Here is a 25,628-nt window from a genome sequence, read left to right as displayed (position 1 = left end):
GAAGTGCAACTACAGTTGTATAGATGTGTGGTTTTATTTTTTTGTCACTGTTATATGCTGACCTGGAGCCATAAAATGTGCTATCAAAGTTCTTCCACACCTTACCAAGAAATATATTTGAATTTAAAAAAGAAAAAGTCTGAAAAGTCCAAAAGAATCAAGGAGTAATATAATATCTCCCCTATTGCATTATGTTACTAGTCACTGTGTAAAGGAACTTAATTATGAACTTTTAGAACAAAGCTAGTACAATATGTACCTTAACTTGATATTTTTAAAATGTACTCTCTTAATTAATGGCCAAGGTCATTTTTTCCTGCCACACACGATGCTATTTGGAACATGCATCTGCCACTAAAATATTGCACTCAGAAAAGAAAAAAAAAATGTTATATATAGAGCTAGATCTATACATCTCTCTCTCTCTCTCTCTCTCTGAATGGAAGTAAAGGTGAATTGTTGATTAAACAGCATTTATACCAACTGCTTCATAAATCTGAAGTTTGTTTATTTATTTTTATGACTGAAGGACATTTGAGTTTTCATGCATGTAAGCAGAGACTAAAAATTACCAAAATGTTTTCAATAGGTACAAACAAACTGACAAAAAACTCAGAATTCTTAGATTATGGCTGAAATTCCTGTCTAGCATATGTCAATAACAAAATTCTCTAGGTCTTTAACCATTTAATATACCCTATAGCATGCCAACTGTAAAACATGAACCGCAAGAGCACTGCCAACACCATGACTGGGAAGTTGTTGGTTAATACCACACATCATGATTACAGAGGAAGTTAGAGGAAGGCAAAAATAACCTAGTCTTTTCCCTTAGTTTAGATTAGTAAAATTAGCCCTGTGCCCAAATTTGGCTATCGGTAATGGTATGAACACAAGCAGAGGAACAAGACCTGCGTTAAACTCCATCAGGTTCCAGCACAGCTGCTAAGTCCACAGTCACCTCCTCTCCGCCCCCCCCCCAGTAGCCCTCACCGCTTCGCCAACCTTAGATGTCAGCCAGCATCCCAAGCTGGATATCTCCTCAGCCTAGCCAAACTTCCTACTGTCTCTAGAGAAATATTGCAAAAGAAATTATTGTGCTTGCTCATCCCTTCTTTACTGCCCCCACAACCCCCGCTCCTGTAGAATCACCTGTCATCATTCCTCCTTACTCCAGCTTTCAACAAAAAGGCCTTGGACTCTTTCCTCTTCTTTGCCTCTCATAATCAAACCATTCTTAAATCTGGTTATATCCTCCGCACCTAAATTTTTCACTGAGCACTTTACTGTCTTCAAACTGTTGTTCTCAAACCTCTGGTGGTAGTTGGTATACTTTTTAAAATTAAAAATAAACAAAATTTGACATGCAAACATGTATCAACTATTAAGATGATTCTCCTTGATAGCAGAGGAGACTAAAATTGTTCCACTGTTCCATCCATATGCAACATCACGTCAAATGCTATGTCCTCACTTTTAAAACCCTACATAAAATCGCCCCTCTCCTGTCTTAGTTTCTCTTTGTAAGTTCCCATGGCATTCGCTCATATGCCTAGCCTAAATCCCTAGTTCCATTGGGATCCGGACACTTAAGTGTTAAAGTATTTGCCTTGGAAGGCCTTCAGGGGCTTCTTTCCTGCCATGTCTGATGGAAAAATAAGTTATCACTGGGAGGAGGTTGTTACATCCCACCTTCCCTGGGACCCTCCATAACCACGCTTGTCCAGTTTCCCGACTGGCAGCTTTACCTCCCTTACATCCCACCTTATGCCAACCTTAAGATGTTACCTTCTGATCGCCTCTAAGGTGAGCTACAGTAATAATTTTTGTGTCTTGGTCCTTTGACCTGAAAGGAAAATAGGGTAGAGACCCCACTCAGCCTGAGCTCGTGGCCATAGCAAAGACTAGCTTGTGATCCTTGCTATTCCTGAGTTACCTTGTTGCCAGGGACATCCTTGCTTTTCTGTTATGCGATTACTTTGGTTCAGACTCCTGGCTCTCTTTTCAGGGTCCCTGGCCATCCAATCACATTCAGAGGTGCCTAGGATTCACACCTCCTCTTCAGATACGTACCTTGGCCCTTGAGGGCTTCTCCATTGTCTGAGTGTCCCCTTCTGGGACAGCCATTACTCCTCTCTGAAGCTCCCTAGTGATTGATGGGAAGCTGAGTGACAGTGCCCACGAGCTGATCACCTTCACCATCCACTGTAAAGCTGGCAAGTAAGTCAGCAACACTGGAGGCCTTCACTTCAGGAAAGCCAACTTTGACAAGCTCATGAGGCTTGTCAGTGAGGCCCTAAGGGACCATGACCACAGGGAGAGGGATGTTCATGAAGAGTGGCTGCTCCTCAAGGGAGCGATCCTCAATGCACAAGCTAATTCTATTCCATCTCAGAGGAAAGGCAGCAAGAGGTCACAGCAGCTCCCCTGGATCTCCAGGGACCTAGCAGACCTCCTGAGGCTAAACAAAAAGGCCTACAAAGGATGGAGGATGGGATTCACCTCCAAGGAAGAAGATTCTGCACTGGCCCAGTCCTGCAAGGAGCAAACGAGAAGGCTGGGGGGCGGCATCTTGTGGCCTGTTATAAACTAGTCGGGGGGGGGGGGGTCAGCAGGCATTGGGGGAGTCCCTGTTCCCCCAAGCACCGCCAGGAGTGACCAGGAATAACGGTCACAAGCTTGCAGAAGGTAGGTTTATGTTAGATATCAGGAGGCGCTACTTCACGGTCAGGGCAGCTAGGGTCTGGAACCGACTTCCAAGAGAAGTGGTGCAGGCTCCTCCCCTGGGGCTTTTTAAGAGGAGGTTAGATGAACATCTTGCTGGGGTCGTTTGACCCCAGTACTCTTTCCTGCCATGGCAGGGGGGTCAGACTAGATGATCTCCTCAGGTCCCTTCCAACCCTAGAAACTATGAAACCAGGAAAGCCAAGGCTGCAACTGAACTCCAACTAGCTTCAAGCATCAAGGACAATAAAAAGTCCTTTTTCACATATGTGGGGAGCCGGAGGAAAAGCAAGGGCAACATTGGACCCTTGCTGAACCAGATGGGACAACTGATGCCCAGGGAAAAGCCAACCTATTAAAAGGGTTGTTTGCATCTGTCTTTCATCAGCCCTCCATCAATGCTGACCTCGTGAAGGAACACCTTGAGAACCTGGATACCTTCAAGTCAGCCGGCCCTGACAATCTACACCCCAGGGTACTCAAGGAGCTGGCAGGCATCATAGCTCAGCCCCTGGTATGGATCTTTGGGAATTCCTGGTACTCTGGTGTAGTGCCCGAAGACTGGAAGAAGGCCAGTGTGGTGCCCATCTTCAAGAAAGGGAGGAAAGTAAATCTGGCAAACTACAGGCCCATCAGCCTGACTTCTATCCTGGGGAAGATCTTAGAAAACTTTAATAAAGAGGCCATCCTTAAAGGACTGGCCAACACCAACATCCTAAGGGATAGCCAGCATGGGTTTGTTGCAGGTAGGTCTTGCTTGACCAATCTCATTTCCTTCTACAACCAGGTCACCTATCACCTGGACAAGGGAAAAGAGATTGATGTCATATATGTTGACTTCAAAAAAGCCTTCAATCTGGTATCCCATGATCACCTCTTGGCAAAACTGGCCAATTGTGGCCTTGGGTCAACCATGATCTGCTGGCTCAGAAATTGGTTCTGTGGCTGAACCCAGAGGGTGGTAATTAATGGAGGTCTATGACCAGTGGGGTCGCCCAAGGCTCTGTCCTTGGACCCATACTGTTCAACATCTTCATTAATTATGGGGACACTGGAGTCAGGAGCGGACTAGCCAAGTTCGAAAATGACACCAAACTCTGGGGCAAAGCATCCACACTAGAAGACAGGAGGGTGATCCAGGCTAACCTATACAGGCTCAGCAAATGGGTGAACCTGATGGGGTTTAAACACTGAAAAATGCAAGGTTCTCCACCTTGGGAGGAAAAACCTACAACATCCTTATAGGCTCAGCAGTGCTGCGCTGGCTAGCACTACAGAAGAAAGACACTTGGGGGTCATCGTTGACCACAAGATGAACATGAGCCTTCAAAATCCTGGGACATCATTCTCCCCTTGTACTTGGCCTTGGTGAGGCCGCAGCTGGAGTACTGCATCCACTTTTGTGTTCCACAATTCAAAAAGGATATGGAGAAGTTTGAGAGAGTACAGCGGAGAGCCACACACATGATCAGAGGTCGGGAAAACAGACCTTATGACGATAGGCTCTTTAGCCTGGAAAAGCACAGGCTCAGGGGTGATCTGATGGCCATCTATACGTTTATCAGGGGTGACCACCAGTCTCTAGGGGTATGTTTGTTCACCAGAGCGCCCCAAGGGATGACAAGGTCGAACAGTTATAAACTATTGCAAGACCATTTCAGGCTGGATATAAGGAAGAATTTCTTTACTGTCTGAGCCCCCAAGGTCTGGAACAGTCTGCCAGCGGAGGTGGTTCAAGCACCTACATTGAACACCTTCAAGAGCAAATTGGATGCTCATCTTGCTGGGACCCTATGATCCCAGCTGACTTCCTGCCCTTTGGGCAGGGGGCTGGACTCCATCTTCCGAGGTCCCTTCCAGCCTTAATGTCTATGATATCCCTCCTCCTTGGGGCTCTTCTGTTTCTACCGTAAGCCTTACTTGCAGCTCCCCCAACTCCGCTCCCAGCAGAGCTTTTACTTCTGCCCTAAGGGGCTGGGCAGGGAATCAGTGCCAGCATGCCACCATAAAACAGCTGGAGCCGACCCCGGCTCTTCCTGGACCTGTTGTACCTTCTCCCCCCACCCACCCCCCCGTCAATATTTGCAGCGGTGGCATTTTTTGCCGCCGCACTTTTGCTCCCGCCAGACTTCCAGTTTTCAGCCACATCCCACCCGCTCGGGAGCTCTTCCCTTTGAGGTAAGTTTTCCTTCAGGGCATTGCCCCTAATCACACTCTTCCCAACATCATCTCCACCAGGAAAGCAGCACATCACCCACCACACCAGATGTAATTTTAAAAAAGCAGCTAGCAAAGCCATCTTCCATGCCGATTAGTCTATTCTTATTTCCTTAACTATATCCATGTTGCCACATAGGGTTAAGAAACAGTTATAATTCTTGAACTGCATCATAACTTATTCTGAGAGATCATGGCTAGAGGGTCATTCAAAGACAATGACAAAAGATTATCTTCACTGTAAAACACAGCTACTGTCACCTCATTAGCTAAATGAGACTAGCAGGCATTTGAAAAGGAAACCTCCAAGCCCAAAGTAATACCTGTCACGTCATAGCAAGTTAGGAATATAAAATGTTCTGGTGGTTTATGTAGGATCAGGCTATTAATGCTTCATGGTATTGCAGCAAAGGTATTGGTTAAGGATTATGATGCCATTCCATGTAAACCTCTACTATTTTGTGTGTTATGATGATATCCAGCTCTGACTGGGGAATAGAGTTTTAAGTAGGAATGCAATTTTCATATAATATTCTATTGATGGTCTGGTCGTGATTATGGAACATTTAAAATGACTTCACTCTAACCAATAACAGACATTTGTAGTTAGCTTTTTAAAATCAGAGAAGGTTTTCTTCCACCACTGCCCTCCCAAGATGCCTATTATTTGCAACTGCTTTGGAGAGGAAATCAGGGAATTAACATTTATTTGTTTCAAGTTTGAAAAACATGCAAGCACGCTTTATTTTTTTTTTATATATATATTTTAATGGTATTAAAGTGTTCACTTCTTCACTATAAAAGTAAATCTCAGTAATATTTTTTTAAAGTTTTATTGGATACCACAGTATAAATTAACTGACAAGTGAATGTTACCAGTCTCCAACTCTATATGGATCCATGGTACCTCAACTTGTTTTTTTTATTTGTTTGTAAGCACAAGCTCAAGGGTCCTTGGTTCAATTTCTCAAGTGTCAGACAACACCCAGCCATCACAATGGCAACCTGGGTCATGCAACTTTAATAACAATGACAGCTGTTCTGCCTTTAAAATGCATTCTGGGAAGTAAAAAACTGAGGCAATTTTAGAATACTTACTGAAGTCACCGGTGAGAAACACTGCTTCTGCCCCTGGTGCCCATTCTTTACAATATATTCCACCATCCACAAACAGGTTGACTCCAAAAGTTTTGTAACTTTTTGAAAACTTATCAAGGCCTCCCTCATTTTCCTCAATGTTCTTCAAGTGTTGATAAAACAAAGCGTACCTAAAAGAAAGATTTTAAGAGATTTAGCAAACCATCTTATTCAGATCAGTCAGTCAGACCTACACCTGACAGGACCTTTCTTTACTGCACGCTCAAGTGAATTTTCAGTGAGGTGGCTCATTTTGATACCACCCTAGCCATATTTTCCTTTGTTTATGGCAAGCAAGCAAAACAAAATCCCAGGGAAGTTTGCATGTATAAAGTGCATATCTTGCTAATGCTGCAATTCAGTGTAAAGTTATAAAAATGCCTGCCTCGCATACCTCTATATTTCCTTTACTTTCCAGAAAGAGTTTGTGCTTTAGTCCCCTACACTGAAACTTGTGATCGACAGCCCAGAAGCCATAGGGTTATTAAATAATAAAAGGAGAACTTCACACTTTAAACAGCTTAGCAATTTTCTTCATGTGCCCTATAACCAATAAAAATAGGATTATAGGGAGAAATCCTATAGATTTGAAAATATCTACTGCAGCAAATACTGTAAATATAGTAGGATCTTAATAATTAATCTCTGCTTTCCAGATGTCATGCCAGGGACAGTGGTAGACATAAGCAAAAGCACATTCAGCATATAGATTTTTAATGCCAGAAATATTTGAGAGCTTCCAGAGAAAAACACTAGGCAGTTGCAACTTGCTTTAATAGTTTCTGCCAACCTTACCAGCTTGCTCTCCCACTTAGTCCCAATACAGCTAGAAATACCAAGAAATCTTTGTCAGGGCTGTAGAACTGGGGTTAAATTGCAGTCTATGGGGCTAGTTTGCCTGGCCACCATCCCCTTGCCTAGTGCTGAATACAGAGCCTTCAGTCACCATTAACAAGCTAAAAAATGACAGGAAAAAAAACACGGCAGGTGGAAAGGTGGACAGTAGCAGCATCCCACCCCTCAAACCCCTCAGGTTCTAGAGCCATGGGAAGGCAGCCCTGGCAGCCACGCCAACAAGGTCTCTGCAGCTCACAAGAAGGCCTGGGATCCAGATCTGGCCCACAGAGCCAACTGAACTGACTTCCCCTGCCCTAAGTTAACATTATATTGAAAACTACTAGAAAAATCCTGCCCTCTACTTTCCATTGACCCATCAATTTCAAGAGGTAAGGTACTAAGTATGGAGGAAAGACTGGCTGTTCAACTTGTTTAGATCAGGGGTTGGCAACCTATGTCCCACGGGCCAGATCAAACAACAGCCCAGAGCGTACAGGCAATAAGTGGCATGACACAGCTGTGTTATGTCTGGTCTTCTCCACAGCACTCTTTGCTGCCATCTCATACCTGCACTTACCCTCACTGCAGAGGAGCTAGGCATCAACAATAGGACTAAACACACGTGACTCGGGCACTCTAGAAGGCAGCAATTTGCAGAAGGTCAGGATGCAAGCTCTGGCCATCAGCAGCAAAGACTGCTGACAGCTGGTTTAGGCAGCAACAACCCAGTGGGTGCACGTACTTCCTTTTGGAAGTACTAAAGCATGGTGCAGTATCTACCCATACTGTGCCATGTGCATGGTGTATGATTAAACTTTAACTGCTACTTTGCCACAGCGGGCATGCTAAAACTGGCGAGCGTGCCACTATAGCAAAGTAGTTGCTGATCATGTGAAGACTCACGTGATTGCTATGTCGCAGTAGCGTATCATATGGCCACATAACGTGTCACTACAACAACATAGGGTGACGTGTAAATGCGCCCACTGAGTAACTAATCCTCCCATATACACAGGATCTAGTTTGTGTGAACCTCTTAGTAGACAATTTTATTTACTTCAGATATTTCTTTATATTCTGCTAGGGCTAACTACAAATGGTCAAAAGGCCCCTGGTGGAAGCTAACTATCACCTGACCAAGTGCTATAAAAGTTAGAGCATAAGCAAACCAAACAGGCATTCATTCAATGTACGGTGGAGCGGTCTTGAAGCCTACCCACAATGGCCACTGGAGCATTCCCGCATGCCTTCCAGGAGGCTGCCAGAATGGCCCGTCTCCCCATTCCCACCCCCCTCACCAGCTGATGACTGTCAGCAGCAGCTGGGGCAAGACAGACACTGAAGCCCTTCCCTTGCAGCAGCCCCATACAGGCAGCGGCATACCCAGAGCCCTTATCCCAGTCCCCAATTCCCCTCTCCCCCCACAAGCCAAGCAAGTGTGCTGCTGTCTAGCAGGGGCTGCTGCGGGGGAGGAGACCCCAGAGGCCTTTTTCCACAGCCCCCCCACATCAGGCTGTGGCGCACCACCGGACTGGGACAGCTGGGCTGCGTGCCAGGCTGGGATCGGAGGCTGTCACTGAGCAATGCCAGCTGGGATGGCAGTGATCACACTCTAAGTTAATCCTTGATGGGATCTGGCAAAGACATTTGATAAACTGCTCTAACAAAGTGCTTTCATCTAATTCTTCATCCAGTGATGGTTACCTTAGCACAATCCGCCATTTTAAAAGTGGTCTAAGACTCCAGAATGTTTGTTCAATTATAGCTTTAGAGCACTTTCTGCCTGCTTAAACTAAGATAGGTGTAACACATTGTCCTAGGCTAAGGACAGATGTTACATAAATAATCAGAATCTGGACACCTGTATGAGATTTATTTAAAAGTATGCATTTGGAATTGGACTTTTTCAGATTTTTGTAAAAGGAGGGGAAGGGAAAGGGGAGTTCAAGATGCCCTATTTACTGGTTATTTCAATTGAAACAGAATTACCTATATTAATTTTTAGAGCAAGTGTTATGACTTCCCTGAAGGCTAATCTCTCAAAAGCTTTTATTACTACAACTGACATTCACCTTGAAAACTGTGCAACTCAAAATAAAAATAAAAAAGCCTGAGGATATAGTAAATGAAATTCAAAACACCTGTAAACTCATCCCCCAGCATCACTTCTGTAAAATTCGCTCATGGGTGTAATGCTTCAAAACGACATCATAATTTCAGCAACCTTTTATAATCAAGTCCTTTTATAAGGCTATAAAAGTAGCCCAATACACCAGAGACATATTTCCACCCATCCCCACACCCACCAAGAAAGAAGTACACCAGTGTCTTTTTTTTTTAACTTTATTTGCATGCATTTAATCTCAGCAACAGAAGCACAGATTTTTTTTTTAATTTAAGGAAAAGTTTAAATGCCAACACAGAGCAACTTGCTGAGACTGCCTCAGAAGTTCAAACACCTGACATTTGGTAAGAGGGAAGATTATTCCATTATTGAAGGGCTTCTTGAAAAAGTGGAAGGAATCTTCCTTTGGAAAAAAAAAAATATCAATTTATATTTTGCTATACAACAGTGCACTGCATGGTCTACATGGCAGCCATAAGTCACACAGAAGTCCCCTCTAAAGAGCTGCACACAGCACTTATTATTTAATAAGCTATACTGCAGCAGGACCCACAGGTCTCAGACCCCACTGATACATGCTGTTCATAATAAGACAGTTCTCTGCCTAAACAAGTCCCAGTGAAGCAATGGAAGTTTAATGGTGTTAATAAAATCAGAATTCATCGTCACGAATTAAAAGATATTTTAAGTAAGCTGTTTATAGAAAATAATTCAAATATCCAATCTAACTTAAAACAGAAGCTCAACTGTTTTAAAAACACCTTAGCTGGCTGCTCGTCTGTTTGCCTCTTCTGTTTGCTCTTTGTTGTCTGTGGCTGTAAACCAGATTAAGTACGGGTAAAAGTGATACCAGATTTCTCCTGGGACAGTCTTTCATCCTGGGACAAAGCCCACTGTCCTGCTTTAAGTACCTGCGAAGATAACATTTTTTCCCAAAAAACAACAACTGCAACTAATTCAAATTGAAATTAATTCCAGGGACAACCTGCCTGTACAGAGGGTTATGCCTCTCCAAGGTTTCGGCTCTAATCAATTAGAACAGACTCAGACACAACATCTGTTTTTACTATAAGTATTAGGGAGGCTGAAGAGGAACGGGTTACAATAAATTATTACTGAAGATGAAGACAACCTGGGTTTCTGACTGTCTCAACAGAAAAGGATTTTTATGAAGTGTTATTGAAAAATTCAATATTTAAGCTGTGTTAAGACAGCCATCACTGGGAGAAGAGTGCACACTTGAAATTAAAGGAGAAAAACCCAAACTAACAGGATGAATGAGGCACAATTCAACACTGACTGGAAAGCAGTCAGGATTGTCACCAAGCTTCATAAAAAAGGTTGCTTGATATTATCAAGCAATCATTCTTCACTACAAGGGAGGTGTGCATTTGCCTCAATAGATTAAACCTTTCTCAAAAGTATTTTCTCCCATTAGAAACATCTAACTTCACCATGGAATCTAAAGCTGGCACTGTCTAACCTAAGGGAACTATATTTTACTCTTAGCTTCTTGTCTATTTCCTCCTTTATCAATAAATAAATTTAAAAATGATGTAGGAGAGAGGTTGCTGTTGTTCTATTTTCTGGGTTTGTTTGTTTTTTTTTAAATAACGATTATTAGTTCTATAAGAAAAATGACATACAAGATCTTAGGTTTAATCCCCTTTCAACAGTTTTGACATACAGAAGAAGCAACAACAAAACATCACTATCACTTTTAGACTGCTTAGAATTTTGTTGCATCAAGACAACAAAGAACTGAATGGAAGCTGGGATTATTCCATCTTCTATGTAGACAAGTAATGCATACATTCAAAAAGTTTAGAAGGCAGCTTACGGTGCCTAATGAACACTCTTAACATCTACCTAAGGGAGCACATGTTCCACAAGCAAGATTTGGATAGAGAACAAAGTCATTTTGAAGGTAAAGTTTCCATATAAATGTATGGAAGAACAGTTGGGTTAAGAACAGTTAACCAAATTCCAGCCATTAATAAAAGCTTCAGAGTATCTTTCTGAGAGATGAAGCATGAATCTCATCCTGTACCATTTATGACAGCTGGACAAAAATAAAGACAATGGAATGAGAGGAGAAGAGTCTGCACATGTAGTTTAGTGTGCAGGATTTATTTTGTCCAAGAAAAATGCTAGATGAGGACATAACTTACTCAATATCCTGAACATTACAATGAATAGTATTCAGACACCTCCTGTAGCTTCCCCCACCATGTGCTATTTTTAAGTTTCCTAAGGTCACTCCACAGATTCATAGAAGTCTCCTTCTGTGAAGACTTGGCTGGGTAGGCTGACTAACTATATCATAACAGCATAGGCTACAGCAAAAGAAGTGGGCAAACTCTAGCCTACAGGCCAGATCCAGCCCACCAGGCAATTTCATCCAGCCCACAGGGGCCCACCAATTAATTGTACCCTGCCCAGCACCATGCACTTTGCTTCCACTCTCAAGCAGAAGGGCCCTGGTCCTGACAGCTTCCAGGCAGAGCTGCTGCTGTTTCCATGAAGGGGACCTGCCCAGCTATCCCAGCCTCCAGCAGCTGCTCCTCGTGTCTTTGCTGCAGCACTCTGGGAAGCAGGTAGGGAAGCAACTATGTGTGGGAAGCACGGGGTCAGTGAGGACACAGATCCTGGGGCCCACATGAAACTTGACAGCAGGAACATGGAGCCCAGGTCAGCTCTGCTCCATCACACAGGCCTTGCTGCAGCTCACATGCAGCTCCCAGATCTTGTGCACCATGAGGGGGAGTGCAGAGGGAGCCCCACGCAATGGAGCTGGCAAGCCTTCCCAGCTTCCAGGACTCCACTATAAGTAACAGGGAAGTGATGGAGCCAGGCCACTCAGCCCTGCTCCCTGCTTCCCTGTGGAGTCCTGGGAGCTGCACGTGGTGGCAGGGAGTGAGGACAGGCCACTTGCTTCATCACACAGGCTCTGGCCAAGTCCTGAGAGCTGTATGTGATTTCTAAGAAGTGGCACACGATAGAGGTGTACTGGCCTGGCCCCATTTCTTGCTGCCACATGCAAGTCCTGCAACTGGCTGAGGCCACGTGTCGCAGGGGGGCTCTGTGTGAGCAGGCCATGAGCAAACTGAGGGTCCACTGCCTGTTGCTGCTGCTGCTGCCACCACCGGTGGCAGGGGCTGTGCACCATAGGGGGAGCATGTGGTGGGGCAGGGGGGCCCCCACACTTAATGTAACCCTTACCCCTCACACACAAACCCAGCACATCCACACCCTCCCCACAGAGCCATAGCCACCCACAAACCCAACATACAATATACAAGAGTAAGACTATTTTGAGCTATTATGCACTCACTTCACTATACTACGCAAGAACATGTAAATCAGAACAAAAGTATTTTTTTAAATAAAATTCAAAAGTGTTATAGTAGATGTTTGATTCTTAGTATATGATCTAGTTTTTTTCTGGTTCCAGGATGGCAACCTTCCCCTCCCCAAAGGAGTACTTCCAGAGACAAGTCAAGGGACTTATGGTGGTAAAAGTCAGGATTTAGGGGCAGGACTTCTAGAGCCAAGATGGTGACCAGGGGGTGGGGCAACTATCAAGGGGCAGGGCTACCCTTGCAGCTCTCGGCAGCTCAAAACTCATTAAGCAGTCCTCCAGATTAAATAATTGCTAACCCCTGGGTTACAGCCATGCAAGTTGCATTATGGATGTTTGTAAAGCCATATGACTTAATAAACCTGAGCTGTACCTTAACTGATAACCAGAAATGTGAACTGCATGCTAGCTTAAGCATTGTAACCTGGTTAATGAACTGTGAACCTGGCACTAGGGGTGTTTTTTTTTTCCCCCCACAATGTATTTACTGCAGAACAAATATCTAACAAAAACATCCTTAGCTTTAACTAAAATTATTTTCTCATCACCACATTGCTATCCCAATACAGTAAAAGTAGTAGTGTTTATAAAAAATGTATAATCTTCATTTTCAAAACAGAAAGCAAGTTTTGGAAAATATGATTTACGCTGACATTAAAAATAGGGTGCCAAAGGATTCTCAGAGCTGAATTAAGTTACTGCATAAATGCACATAGTAAGAAGAGTAAGTGTAAACTGTTAAATGTTGAAATGGTTGAAATAAAGCATTGCATGCTTCAATGATTGTTTGAATAGGGTAGCAAGCTCCTTTCTTCCACTGACAACTTGGTTTGAATGCTTAAACTAGTATTGTCTATGCTTACTTTGGAACAATATTCTGAAAATGATATACCACCCCCCCCATTCTGAAAACTAGATTTCTGTTCAATCACTTTTCCAATGTTCAGAGAAAACACTGTGCCTTTCAAAATGGATCAGTTACTCGTGCTGTGAACTGTTCTCAGATCTCATCTCAGTAGATGAAGTATTTCTGGCCATGGAACTATACCATTTGTCACACATGGTCTTGTGAAACAAAAATTAAAACACAAAACCAAAAACAAACCAAAAAAACCCCACACTTTTGTTCTGTGCCTTGTTGGACTTCTGAAGGCAAGCAATTCAGCAAAGTAAAAATTGCACCAATCAGGAAAGAATTTCTTCTGGATACCTGCTAATTTAGGAAGGAAGAAATCTTTCAACATGTCAGAAGAAGCTAGGAGCTGAAGAGGGCCCCCTAATTCCTTCTCATGAGTGCTACAACAGAGGGAAATCTTTATCACTTGTAGATAAGGATTCACCAGAGAACATATTTGTCTTATTGCTAGAAAGAACACTGCTAGAATAAGGGAATTCCAGGGGCAAGTAATTCTCAAGTGTGCCGGGAGAGTGCATGTCACTTGTCTTTGTAGTAGCAGAGGCAACTCAGATGCTGAGAAATGAAAAGTTTGCCAAATTGGTACCATATATTTTTAGGGAAATGGGCTTGGTACTGCACGAGCCAATACCAAGAGTTCAAGTCCAGTTCTGGAGCTTCAGTAGCTGTTGATAAATATCTAGTCCTTAGATACTGTTTTGCATCAGTACTGCATCATTACAGAGTCCAAAGATTTAAAGTGTCATCTTTGCTACCTCTTTTGAGCCCTGGTTTTTTAGTCTTCTACTCAGGTAAAAAGAAGTGGTATACCTGGAACTGGAGCTCACTTTTCTTCTACAGGCAACAAGAGAACAGGCTGCTTCTGCAGTGGCTTACCAGTAGTGTTAGATTTCTGGGATCAGATCTGAGTTCTCTTCTATCTTGAGGTCCTGATCCAATTTATTTAATAGGTGAAGTTTTGGGGATGTTACTAGGTGCTGTCTTTACATGCTGGAGTTTGAGGTTGGGGGGGGGGGGGGGGTTGGACAGATTCAGCAACTCTCTCCTGAATTTCTTTGGAACCAGGCATTCCTGTCAATGTCTTCTCAAGGAGGTAAAGTTTCAATTGGACTACATGATGCTCTTTAACCAGAAAAAGATATACAAATCAAACTTGTAGAGATGATATGGCTCCCCCCTAAGATATAAAAACAAAACAAAAACATCCCCCATTCCCCCCATAAAAAACCTCCACACTTGGTACATCCATAAGTCTTTCTGTGAATTACCCATCCTCAATATGGAGAAGATTAAAACTCTTGAAGCAAATTCAGCCATGGAGCTAAAAACACTATAACTGGTTTTTACGTAAGTTCTACATAACTTAACTTCTCTTTCCTATATAATGAGCTTTAGAGGGGTGACTTTAAAACAAAACTCTTTGGAAAACAACAACTGCAATCAATATTGTATGAGCTATGTGACAAGTTAAATTTCATTAAGGATGCTGAGGTTATTCTGACTTTCTACCAAGGAGCAGTGAGAAAGCTCTGTGTTGTTGGGATGCCTCACCCCATTTCCCCCATGCATTAGGAGTTAAAAAAAGGAAAAAGTGAGGACATGCAAGATGCATGAGCAGTCCCTAATTATGATGCTGCTGAAAACACTCTAAATTCTTATGTGAAGGTTTGTGTCCACCAGATGAGGGATCAACATTTTACAGAGATGAGATTCTAACTCAAAACACTCATGAATTTTCCTTACCAACATAATGATTTTCTCTTTAAACATCATGAGGTACACAGTCACTCCTAAAGCTAACAAAGTTCTCAACAAGAATTTGAACCTCTAAACCAAAGTCTTCAACAGAAACTTGATTCCAGGGTTACTCTCATTTAGATCAGGAAGTGAAAGCATCCTATACCCCACATGTACAATTATACTTAAAACTGTATGCATTTTGAAATATCTACCAACTGTCATTAAACATCTGTAGTTCAAGAAGTATTTGAATCAATAAAATTTTTCCCTTAAAAAGATTGTGGTATGACAGAACAAATCTGGTTTGATAATTATATAAACAAAGTTAAAAGGGAGCTATAAGAAAGGAGCCATTAAAAATGAGACCTCCAAAGTCATTACTCAAAGTTGAAAATGGCTTGTTTGGGGCCTTTTAAAACAAGATAAGCACCTGCACCTCTGCTTTTTTCACTTCTTTGACCAATTTTCCACACTTCAAGATGTGTTCAAGGTCCCTAGACAAGGGGTGGGCAGTTATTTCAGCCAGCAGGCCACATAACAAGTTTTGGTGAGCTGTCGATGGCCCAACACAAATACCTTTCAGAAGATATCATTTTGACAAATTATAGATAAAGAAAATTCACACTAAAAATAAAACATCTACTATATTGTATTTTAATTATTTTAAAAATGTTCTGTTTTGTTGAGTAGCGTACATAGAGGCAAATGCATAAGAGCTCAAAATAAGGTCTTACTCTTGTATATTGTGTGGGGAGTAGGTCTTTGGGAAGTGTGTGTGGGTGGGTATACACGTGTGTGGGAGACTGCCCACATACTAGATCCCAGGAGCCAGCTGAGGATGGGGGAAGAAGGCAGGGTAGAAGGCACATGCAGCATAGCTTGCCCAGGCAAGGTACGAGTACAGGTACAATCACCTCCTCCCTCCTTCCTGGCCTGTGGCTGCCCCCAACTTTCCCTCTAAATCGGCAATTCCCACAGTGAGTGCTACAGCACAACACCCTCCTATGCAAAGAGGTAAACAGTATGCTGCCCTGTCCACAACCTGCAACCGCCCCTGCAGTGCCTGCAGCTGCTCCTCTGAGCGCTGTTGTCATTACTGTTGCCTTCTCCACTCCCCCCAATCCTCCAGCCACTGTGCTGGCCCTTGAAAAGCCAGGGTGGCACAACAGGGTGAGGTCCTGTGCCCACAGCCCTGACGTGGTACCAAAGAGATCAGCGATTCTCTACATTTTTAGCCTCAAGACCCCCTGCTCCATATCTTTTCTGAATGTAGATCTATTGGGGGGGGGGGGGGGGGCGGGAATCATACACTCCCTATCTTTTCAGGTGTAGCGAACAGCTTGCCATCAATTTTAATCCAGAATGGCAGGTACTGATAGTGCAGTAAAAAGGTAACATTGTGCATTAGGGAGTATTTGAAGTCTCCTTTGCTTAGTAGTCTACATAGGAAAGGTCTACCACCTTAAATGCTGCAGTGTAACTAAACACACACTGTAAGGACAGTTCTACTGCATAAGTGTGCTTACAGATTATTTATCTGAAGAAAAGGGAATAAAACCAAACAGGGATTAAAGCTGCCATTAAATAAATTATAACTATATTCATGTTAAGGATATAACTGCTTTTTTTTTTTTGTTAAGGAAAAAGCAAAAGTTACATCATACCCCTACATGTCACTTATGCAGGTACAGACACCTGTGTTCAGCCCAAGCCTAAAGCTCAAAAACAATCCAAAACATAGCCTCTTAGCTATAAATTTGATTAGTAACATTTACCAGCAAAGCAGGGTGCCTTTAGAAAGGAAAGAAAAGACTGGATTTCAATATGCAGAGCGACATTCCCTCCTCCAAAAATAAATAAATAAATAAATAAAAAGCTCAGTCTCATGAAGTTGGTAGATCAGGGAATGAAGTTGAGTATGGGAGGATGGGATGGAGAAGAACAAAAAGGAAAAAGAAGGATTAGGCCATGTAAATTCAGAAACATCATATTTGTGACTGTGTTACATTAAAAAAAACCCAAAACTTTGTAATAAATTCAGTTCATTGCACCCAAGCTATGAGTAATCTGTGACGGAATGAGTCAGTAATTGTTTCTGTTATTTCTTGGCTCACCTCCCCAACATGCTAAGACTGCAACAGTTATAGGTACAGCCACAGTTTATATTGGACTCGATGAAGACCTAACTGTCTGTATCAGGAGACAAACAGCAATAACTTCAGTGGGAACATGAGATTGCAGGCAAGAATTAATACAGGTCTCAGGGATGGGTGCAAGCAGAAAAATGCCATAGATGTACAACATTATACTCATCACTTAAGGTTTGCTCCTATTCCTTCTGTAGATCAAAAAGGGACAAAGTAAAAACCAGCGTGGTAAAGAAAACAAAAGTGGTGCTCAACCTACGGCTTGTGGGCCAGAACCGGCCCCCAGAGTGACTGCATCACCCAACCCATGGTACAGCAGATAAGCAAAAAGCAGCTCAAACTGGCATAGCATCCCCTTCCCTGCCCTAAGCTATATACAACTGATCCCCTCCCTACATAAGGCACTGCTTATTTTCTCCCTCCACCATTGCCTATGGCAGGCACTGTTTAACATAACCTCTCTTCCTCTCCCGCAGCCCCAAGAGGAAAGTGGTGGCCCACGGTGGGCTGCCCAACCCAAAGCTTTAAAAGACTTAAGTGTACGGCATTAGAGCATAACAAATAAATAGCAAAATTTACCCACCACCTTCTAATTTAAAATCACAGAATAGTTACCAGTGGAAAAGAGAAACCATTCACATGCAGCACAATGGGGGCACATCTTTAGCTACCACTGCAATATGATCACTGACTCCAATCTTTGCATACACTGGCATACCACATCAGCAGGGAGATCATGTTTTCATTTGCATTCAGCCACTGCTTTATTTGTTTTAGTCTCTATTTGCTCTTTCCTCCCTTTACACACCCTCTGCTTGTCTACACAGGAAGTTAATGAAAATTAATTAAAACTGTAATGTTTGCAAGATAAAGTGCATTAAACTCCCTTGTGGATGCTCATTACTTTTGAATGAGAATGTCTACGTATGGTTTAATGCACTATTTCAAGCACATTAACAAAACCTTTTTTTAAGCTAATTCATCTCAACTCCCTATGTAGACAAGCCCCCACATATTCTATTCAGTTTGGGGCATTCAGAATACGTTAACCAACAGCGTTCCAGAAATATAATGTATGAGGCATGAGATAAATGTTCAGTGAATTTGCTTTAGTAGCAGCAAAGGTCGATGTCTGGTGTTTATAAAGATCCACCCACTGAAGGAGCCTGTCATTTTAAAGATTTTAAAAGGGCAATTCACTCATTTCTGAGATTATGGTCTAAGAGCAACTGTGGGTGGCTGAACTTGAATTTCCTAAAGCTTGCTTATACTAGGAAAGTTAGTAAGCAACCATTTAACCTGTCCTCCTTCTCTGATCTATCCATTGGAATGAACCTGCAATATTTTAACATCTCTGCAGGTGATCTCCATTGATAACCTGCAAACAGTACCAATCTGAAATCAAAGTGAAGATAAAAAGTTCAGTATTTGCATATTTAGGACATGGTTTACTCTATAAGATTACAGCCATTTCAATTTTTATATAGTTTTTGTTCTGATTTTTTTCCCCCAAGTTATAGTGCCTTATGAGCTCTTCTGGACTGTTGTTTAATATCAGAATGGACTCAGAAAACATCAGAAGGGAAGTATCTTGCGCCAAATGCAATTCTGTAAGTTGCATTTGCTTTAATGCAAGAAAGGAGACCAAACAGTCTTCCTTCCACATATAAGCAGGCTTTTAATGCATGTACTGAAGCTAAAAGTGGTAGAAGAGATGGAAATAAATACTAGAAAAAGCTTGTGAATGAAGCATTTAAACTTCTAGTCGCTTTGCTTGCTTACCCAGAAATACTTTATTTTGTTCAAATTAGGTTTTCCTTTGTCTTTTAGACTAAACAGCTGACACAAGAGTTTGATAGGGTCTGGAGGTACTACACAAAGGAAAGAATTAATGGACATAGGTAGATCCTATAGATGGTAAAATGCTTTTTAATACCCATTTCTGCAACAGAAATTTGTCCACTGAATTTTCTGACATTAAACGCACATTACTTAGATAGCGGGGAATTTTATCACATCTGAAAAAAACAAAACAAAACAAAAAAAAACCAACCTTAATGTCTTTATGGTACCCCTATACACACACAATCAGATTATCCCTGTTGCCATTTCTGCCTTCAAGACTCATCTCACCTTTCACCTTGAGGAAAATCTTAATCATGTGTACCAATTCATTAGCAAGATACAGAATTAAAAATAAATGAGATCGCAACACTGTTCAAGAGGATGGAGAGGTAAGTCATCCACATTATGCTCTACTCCCCAAGATTACCTCATGTTTAATGAACATATCATTAAAGGCCCTCCAATGCTCCTGGATGACGATGACGGTCTCAAGGTAGCTATGGGGGACAAGCCTGGCTTGATATATAGCTACCCAACCTAAAATGACATCTCTTCAACAACAAACTAACTATTCCTCTCACCAAGCCACCAGGTCTTGTTCCAGATGCAGAAGTTAGATTTACCCCCACACCAATACAGATCACATCACCACTGAACCAAGCAACATATCATGGGCTCATTCACCTGCTCTTTTTCATCAACATCATATGCCCTGAAGTATCCTTCTGCTACCTACACCAGATAGACAGGGCAATCACAATGTAAAAGCTTGAATGGACACTGATTTTATATAGGTCCCAGAAAGATACAAAAGCCAGATACAAAAAATACAAACTCTATAAAAGTGAGGGCGAGAACTTGAACATGAAAATGAAATTGCAGAACAAGAAGAATCATCCAGAGACTGGACTATGTTGAGTATAGTCTCAAAAGAGACTTTGACAATTATCCCATTACAGGTTTTATAACCCCTATGTTTCTCAAAAGGGTTCAATTTTATTTATCCCCTTTGATCACTTCAATTTACCTTCCCTTCTCAGGAGTGCCCTTCCTGATTCTCCCTTTTACATTAAGTTATATTTAAATAACCTTACTCCTTTCTATTTAGTACCCCTCCTCTCTGCAATAGGTGTCTTCCAAGATGCTGTAACAGTCACAAAAATAGGGCTCATATGGTACCTTCTCTTATGGAAGGGCCCCCATTAGGTCAATTAGTATAGGCCCCTGCTCAAGTCAGACTAAGCAATCCCAGCCAAGTCTTACCTGCTCTTGAAAGTTTCCAGGGATGGAGTTTCCACAACTCCTATCAAGCCTGTTCCAAAGCTTGACCGGCCTCATAGTCAAGAAGTCCTTCCTAACAGCCCACCTAAATTTTCCCTTATGCAGGCTCTTAGTCCTGTCCCCTATGACCACAGAGAAAAGTCTATTTCCATCCTCTCTGTGATGTGGAACAGCATCACACCCAGGACTGACCCCTCTTCCCAACTGGACATTGAGCCATTGACGATTGCTAGCTCCCACCCCCACCCCCCATTCCTTCAAGTGCCCCTCACACCCAACCCACAGCCTCCAGAGCTACATGGCCAGAGACCTGGGTCCTCATCCCCCTGCCCCTACCCCCCCAGCTATGCCTGAGCCCTGACTGCTGCTTGCAGGAGCTGGTGGCTGCTGTGGCTGGAGCGGAATGGGGAGCCTTGCTCCCCCTCCCCTGCAGGTGGCATTGCTGGAGAAGAGCCCATAGGGAGGGGAAATGGGGTGGATATGGGCTGGCGGCTGCTGTGGGCCTGCAAAGCCCAGGTGGGATCTGGTGCAGGGCAGGGAGCGGAGGCTTGGTGCCACCTCCAGAGCCCCGCTCCACCATGGCAAGTTACCCTTTGCCTGCCCGGCAGCAGCAGGGTGCACTGCTCTGCAATGTCACCCCTACTGCTGCCAGGTAGGCGGGGAGTGCCTTGCCATGGTGGTTCAGGGCTCCTGATGGAGGCACTTGGCTTCCTTGCCCCACTCTGCCCTGACGGGCCGGATCCCACCCACTGGACTGTGGAGGCCCCAGGGGGAGGACAGCAGGGTACGCGTGCCCCGCCCCCCATGCCTCCTTAAGGGTGCATGCAGTGACAGGGAACCAGCTCCCCTGCTGCCACCTGGGCAAGCTGCTCTGTCTTGCTCCCCAGTCAGGCCCTGTGGCCATGTGTTTCCACCATGGCCCTGGGCCTCAAGCCCCAGGTCCTAGGCACTGCCCTGGCTGGGCAGCACTCCCAGCCCCAGCCCTGCCCATTCCCTCCCTCACTATGAGGGCCTTCCCATCCTTCCCCCACCCAACTTGCCTGCAGGGAGCTGCAGGAACTGCTCTCCACATGTACGTGCCAGCCAGGCAATGTGTGCACATGCACATAGGAGCCATGTTTTCTGTGTTTTTCCTCCTTTAAAAGGAGAAAATACACTTTTTTTCTCCTTTAAAATGAGAAATCCTCATTTTTCCATGGCAAATGGAAAACCTGGATCCCTGGTGATCAGGAACAGGAATCCAGTTTTCACTAAGAGCAAGTCATGCCTGACTGACTTGATATCCTTCTATGATAAAGCAACAGGAATTGTGAATTGGGAGAGAGTAGTAGAAGTAATATACTTTGACTTTAGCACATCTTCTGATACAGTCTCTCAAAATGTTCTCATTAATAATCTATGGAAATACAGTCTAGATGAAAGCTCTGCAAGGTGGATAGATAGCTGACTGGATCATTGTGCTTAACTATCAGTCCTCAATGGCTCAATGTCTAGTTAGGAGTGAGGGGCACCAGTAGGGCTGAGATGATGGGGCTATAGTATGGGAGTGAGGGGCAGTGGCATGGGCAGAGCACTGACATATCAGGGCTGCTCAGCACCACTAAGCGGGGGGGGGGGGGGACAGCTGCAGCTGGAAGGGGGTAGGGGAGTTCCAATTTTCCATGATAAACACCACAAAAAAAAAAAAAGCCAAAATGTATAGTTGTTTAGAATTTTGCTTATTACAACGATTGAGGCACAGGTAAGCTTCCAAGTTACTTGAAAACTGTAACTATCAATAAAACAGTCATATACAGATACATTTCATTTTAAAATTAGGGAAAACACACAGATTTGGGGGGCTTAAATCAGAGAAATTGTGATTTTTAAACAGAGAAAACCAGGATCCTTGCTGGTCACCTTCTCCTCCAAGTATTTCAAAATGGATTCCTTGAGAACCAGCTCCAATATCTTTCCAAGTGTAGGTGTCAGATTGACTAGACTGTAGTTCCTCAGAACCTCCTCCTTCCCTTTCTTAATAGGCACTGTGTTTACCCCTTTTCCAATCATGTGGGACCTCTCCCAACCTCTGTGATTTCTCAAAGAAGATGGCTAAGGGCTCTGAAATGACCTCAGCCAATTCCTCCCATGCCCTAGAGCACATTCCACCTGGCCCTGCCAATCTGAAAACATCTAGCTTTTCTGAGTAATAACTGACCTCTTCAGCCATCACTCCAGGCTCTGCCTCATTCCCTATCTTTGCTGTCAACTGCATATATTCCTTGGGAGCTGTCCCTATTTAGAAAGGCTGAAGTGAAAATGTCATTAAATATTTCAGCCTTCTCTGCCTCATTGATACCTGTACACCTTCCACATCCTGTATGGGACCTGTGGTTTCTCTGGTCTTCCTCTCAGTTTTGACAAAAGTATACAATCCCATTTTAGTGCCTTATGTCCCTTGTCAGCTGCATCTCAAAGCATGAATTGGCCTTTCTAATTTTCTCCCTGCATGCCTGTACACTCAAAAGGCAGTACTCCTTAAAAAGGATAAATCAGTGCTACTGGACTCCTTTTTCTCTCCAATTTTTCTCCCAGCAGAACAGCCCATCAGCTCTCTGAATTTGCTAAAGTCTGCTTTTCTGAAGTCTAGTGGCCTTGTTTCATAGTTTCTAGGGTCGGAAGGGACCTGAGTAAATCATCTAGTCCGACCCCCTGCCAGGTATTCATCTAACCTCCTCTTAAAGGTAGGAACCTGCACCACTTCTCTTGGAAGTTGGTTCCAGATTCTAGCTGCCCTGACCATGAAATAGCGCCTCCTGATATCTAGCCTAAATCTACCTTCTGCCAGTTTGTGACCGTTATTCCTGGTCACTCCTGGCAGTGCTCGGGGGAACAGGGACTCCCCCAATGCCTGCTGATCCCCTCTGACTAGTTTATAGCAGGTCACTAGATCCCTCCTCAGCCTTCTCTTTTGGAGGCTGAACAGGTTCAGGTCCTGTAGCCTCTTCTCATAAGGTCTGCCCTGCTGTCCCCTGATCATGCGAGTGGCCCTCCTCTGGACTCTCTCCATGTTGTCCACATCCCTCTTGAAGTGCGGCGCCCAGAACTGGACACAGTACTCCAACCGTGGCCTGACCAGTGCTGCATAGAGGGGGAGGATCACCTCCTTGGGCCTGCATGACAAGGTACGGTTGGCCTTCCTGACTGCCTCCCCACACTACCGGCCCATGTTCATCTTGGAGTCAATGATGACTCCAAGATCCTTTTCCTCCTCTGTGCTGACAAGAGGGGAGTTCCCCAACCCGTAGGTATGGTGCCGGTTGTTCCTCCCCAGGTGCATCACTTTGCACTTGTCTGTGTTGAACCCCATCCTATTCTTATCCGCCCACCTTTGTAACCCATCTAAGTCCGATTGTAGCCTGTTGCTTCCTTCTAGTGTGCCCACATCCCCCCACATCTTAGTGTCATCAGCAAATTTGAACACGGTGTTTTTTTACCCCCTCATCCAAGTCACTGATGAAGACGTTGAACAGTGCGGGCCCAAGGACCAAGCCCTGCAGAACCCCACTGCCCACGTCCTTCCAGGTTGAGAAGGACCCATCCCTGGGTGCGGCCCTCCAGCCAGTTGGCGACCCAATTGACTGTGTGGGTGTCAACACCAGAGTCCCCCAGTTTCTTAATGAGAAAGGGGTGAGAGACCGTGTCGAAAGCCTTCCAGAAGTCCAGGAAGACTATGATCACTGCTACCCCTGCATCTAATGATTTGGTGATCTGACCATAAAAGGCCACCAGGTTGGTCTGACAGGACCTGCTACTGATGAACCCGTATTGGTTGCCCCTAAGCATGCAGTCCCCTGCTGGCCCTCCTGGATGTGCGCCTAGTCTCTTGTAGGATCCTGAGCATTATCATTTTGTGGTTAGCGTCATTTACTTTACATTCCACCTTCACATTCTCAACCAATTTGTCCATGTTTGTGAGCACCTTGGAAAAAGATTCTCCTCTAGCTGGCCTCTCTAAGAAGTTACCACCATCACCACCACTTTCCAAGTATTTGCTGGACTGCTTGGGCATTGTTGTTTCCCTCCCAGGACATGTCCCAATAATTAGTCACCCATGAGAACCAGGTCCTGAGATCTGGAAGTGTCCATCAGTTATTTCAAGACAACATCATCCACACCTCTCTCCTGGTTTGGTGGCCTGTAGCAGACACCCATGTTGACAACCGCCCTGTTCTACCATCTGACCGACAGGCCTACCTTCCACCTCAGAACATATGCACGTCACCTTTATATAGAACAGCAACACTACCTCCTCTTTTCCTCTCCCTAGCCTTCCTGAACAAGCTATAGCCATCCATGACTCTACTCCTGTCATGTGAACTGTCCCACCATGTCTCTGTAATCCCAGTTATATCATAAATCAGATTGTATTAAGCCATCCAATTCTTCCCTTTTATTGTGCATGCTTCTGAAATTGGTATATATGCTAGGGCTATGCAAAACGGCTACGCGTCATTTCGGTGTTTTGGATCATTGTTCCATTTCGATACGGCCAAAACTGTTTCGGATCAGCTGGGGAGAACCTGCAGCCATCTGGCTGTGCCTGTTTATCCTGCAGCTTCTCCAACTGTGGCTGCCTCGGCCCTTGTCAGAGGGAGCCACAAGAGAAGCCCCCATGGCTGTCTTGCCCAGCACCAGCCTCCTGGCTCTTAAAAAAAAAAAAATAAAACAGCTAGCAGCAGCAGCAATCAGGGCCTCTGAGAACTCATGACAGAGCCCCCCCAAGCAGCATGGGGCAGTGGGGGGTAGTGGGGATCACCCTCCCCCCACTTGGCACCCGTGCAGCAGCTCTTGTATTGCATGGATACAGCACACCTCAGCAGGGTACTGTGCACTGTCTGGGAGCTAGGGCCAAGCAGTGCCAGACTCCAGCTGACTGCTCCCAGTGTGTGGCAACCTGCTGAGCCATGCTGCACCCACGTGATGCAACAGCTGCGGTGGTGGGAGCAATCTCAGTGCCCGCCGCTGCACAGGGGGGTTCTGCCACAAGGCCTCAGAGGCCCCGATCACAACTGCTGCAGCCAGCTTTTTAAGTGTCAGGAGGCTGGTGCTGGGCAAGACAGCCATGGGGGCTTCTTCCACAACTCCTCTGGCTGTGCCTGACTCTTCCTGGGCTGAGGGGAGCTGTGAGAGAAGCCCCCATGGCTGCCCTGCCCAGTCCCAGCCTCCTGGCACATTACTCCAGCACAGCTCTGCAGCTCTCCTTTTATTCAGGAGCCGCCTCCAAAAGATTTCCAAACCATTTTGGAGCCTTCCATT

The 25,628-nt window shown here is 44.2% G+C and overlaps 1 protein-coding gene across 2 annotated transcripts in view; it reads right to left on the bottom strand.

Moving 5' to 3' along the window:
- Positions 1-25,628, bottom strand: part of GBE1 (1,4-alpha-glucan branching enzyme 1) — a 313,525-nt gene that overhangs the window by 224,572 nt on the left and 63,325 nt on the right. For both annotated transcript variants that reach the window (XM_090059712.1, XM_090059722.1), the window contains exon 2: positions 6,040-6,209. In XM_090059712.1, coding sequence (XP_089915838.1) covers positions 6,040-6,209 — 170 coding nt within the window. The remainder of the gene's footprint in view (positions 1-6,039; positions 6,210-25,628) is intronic.

The sequence above is a fragment of the Crocodylus siamensis genome, chromosome 1 (assembly GCF_052110815.1).
Source record: "Crocodylus siamensis isolate JL-2025a chromosome 1, ASM5211081v1, whole genome shotgun sequence".
NCBI lineage: Eukaryota > Metazoa > Chordata > Crocodylia > Crocodylidae > Crocodylus > Crocodylus siamensis.
This window is presented reverse-complemented; position numbering and strand designations above follow the sequence as displayed.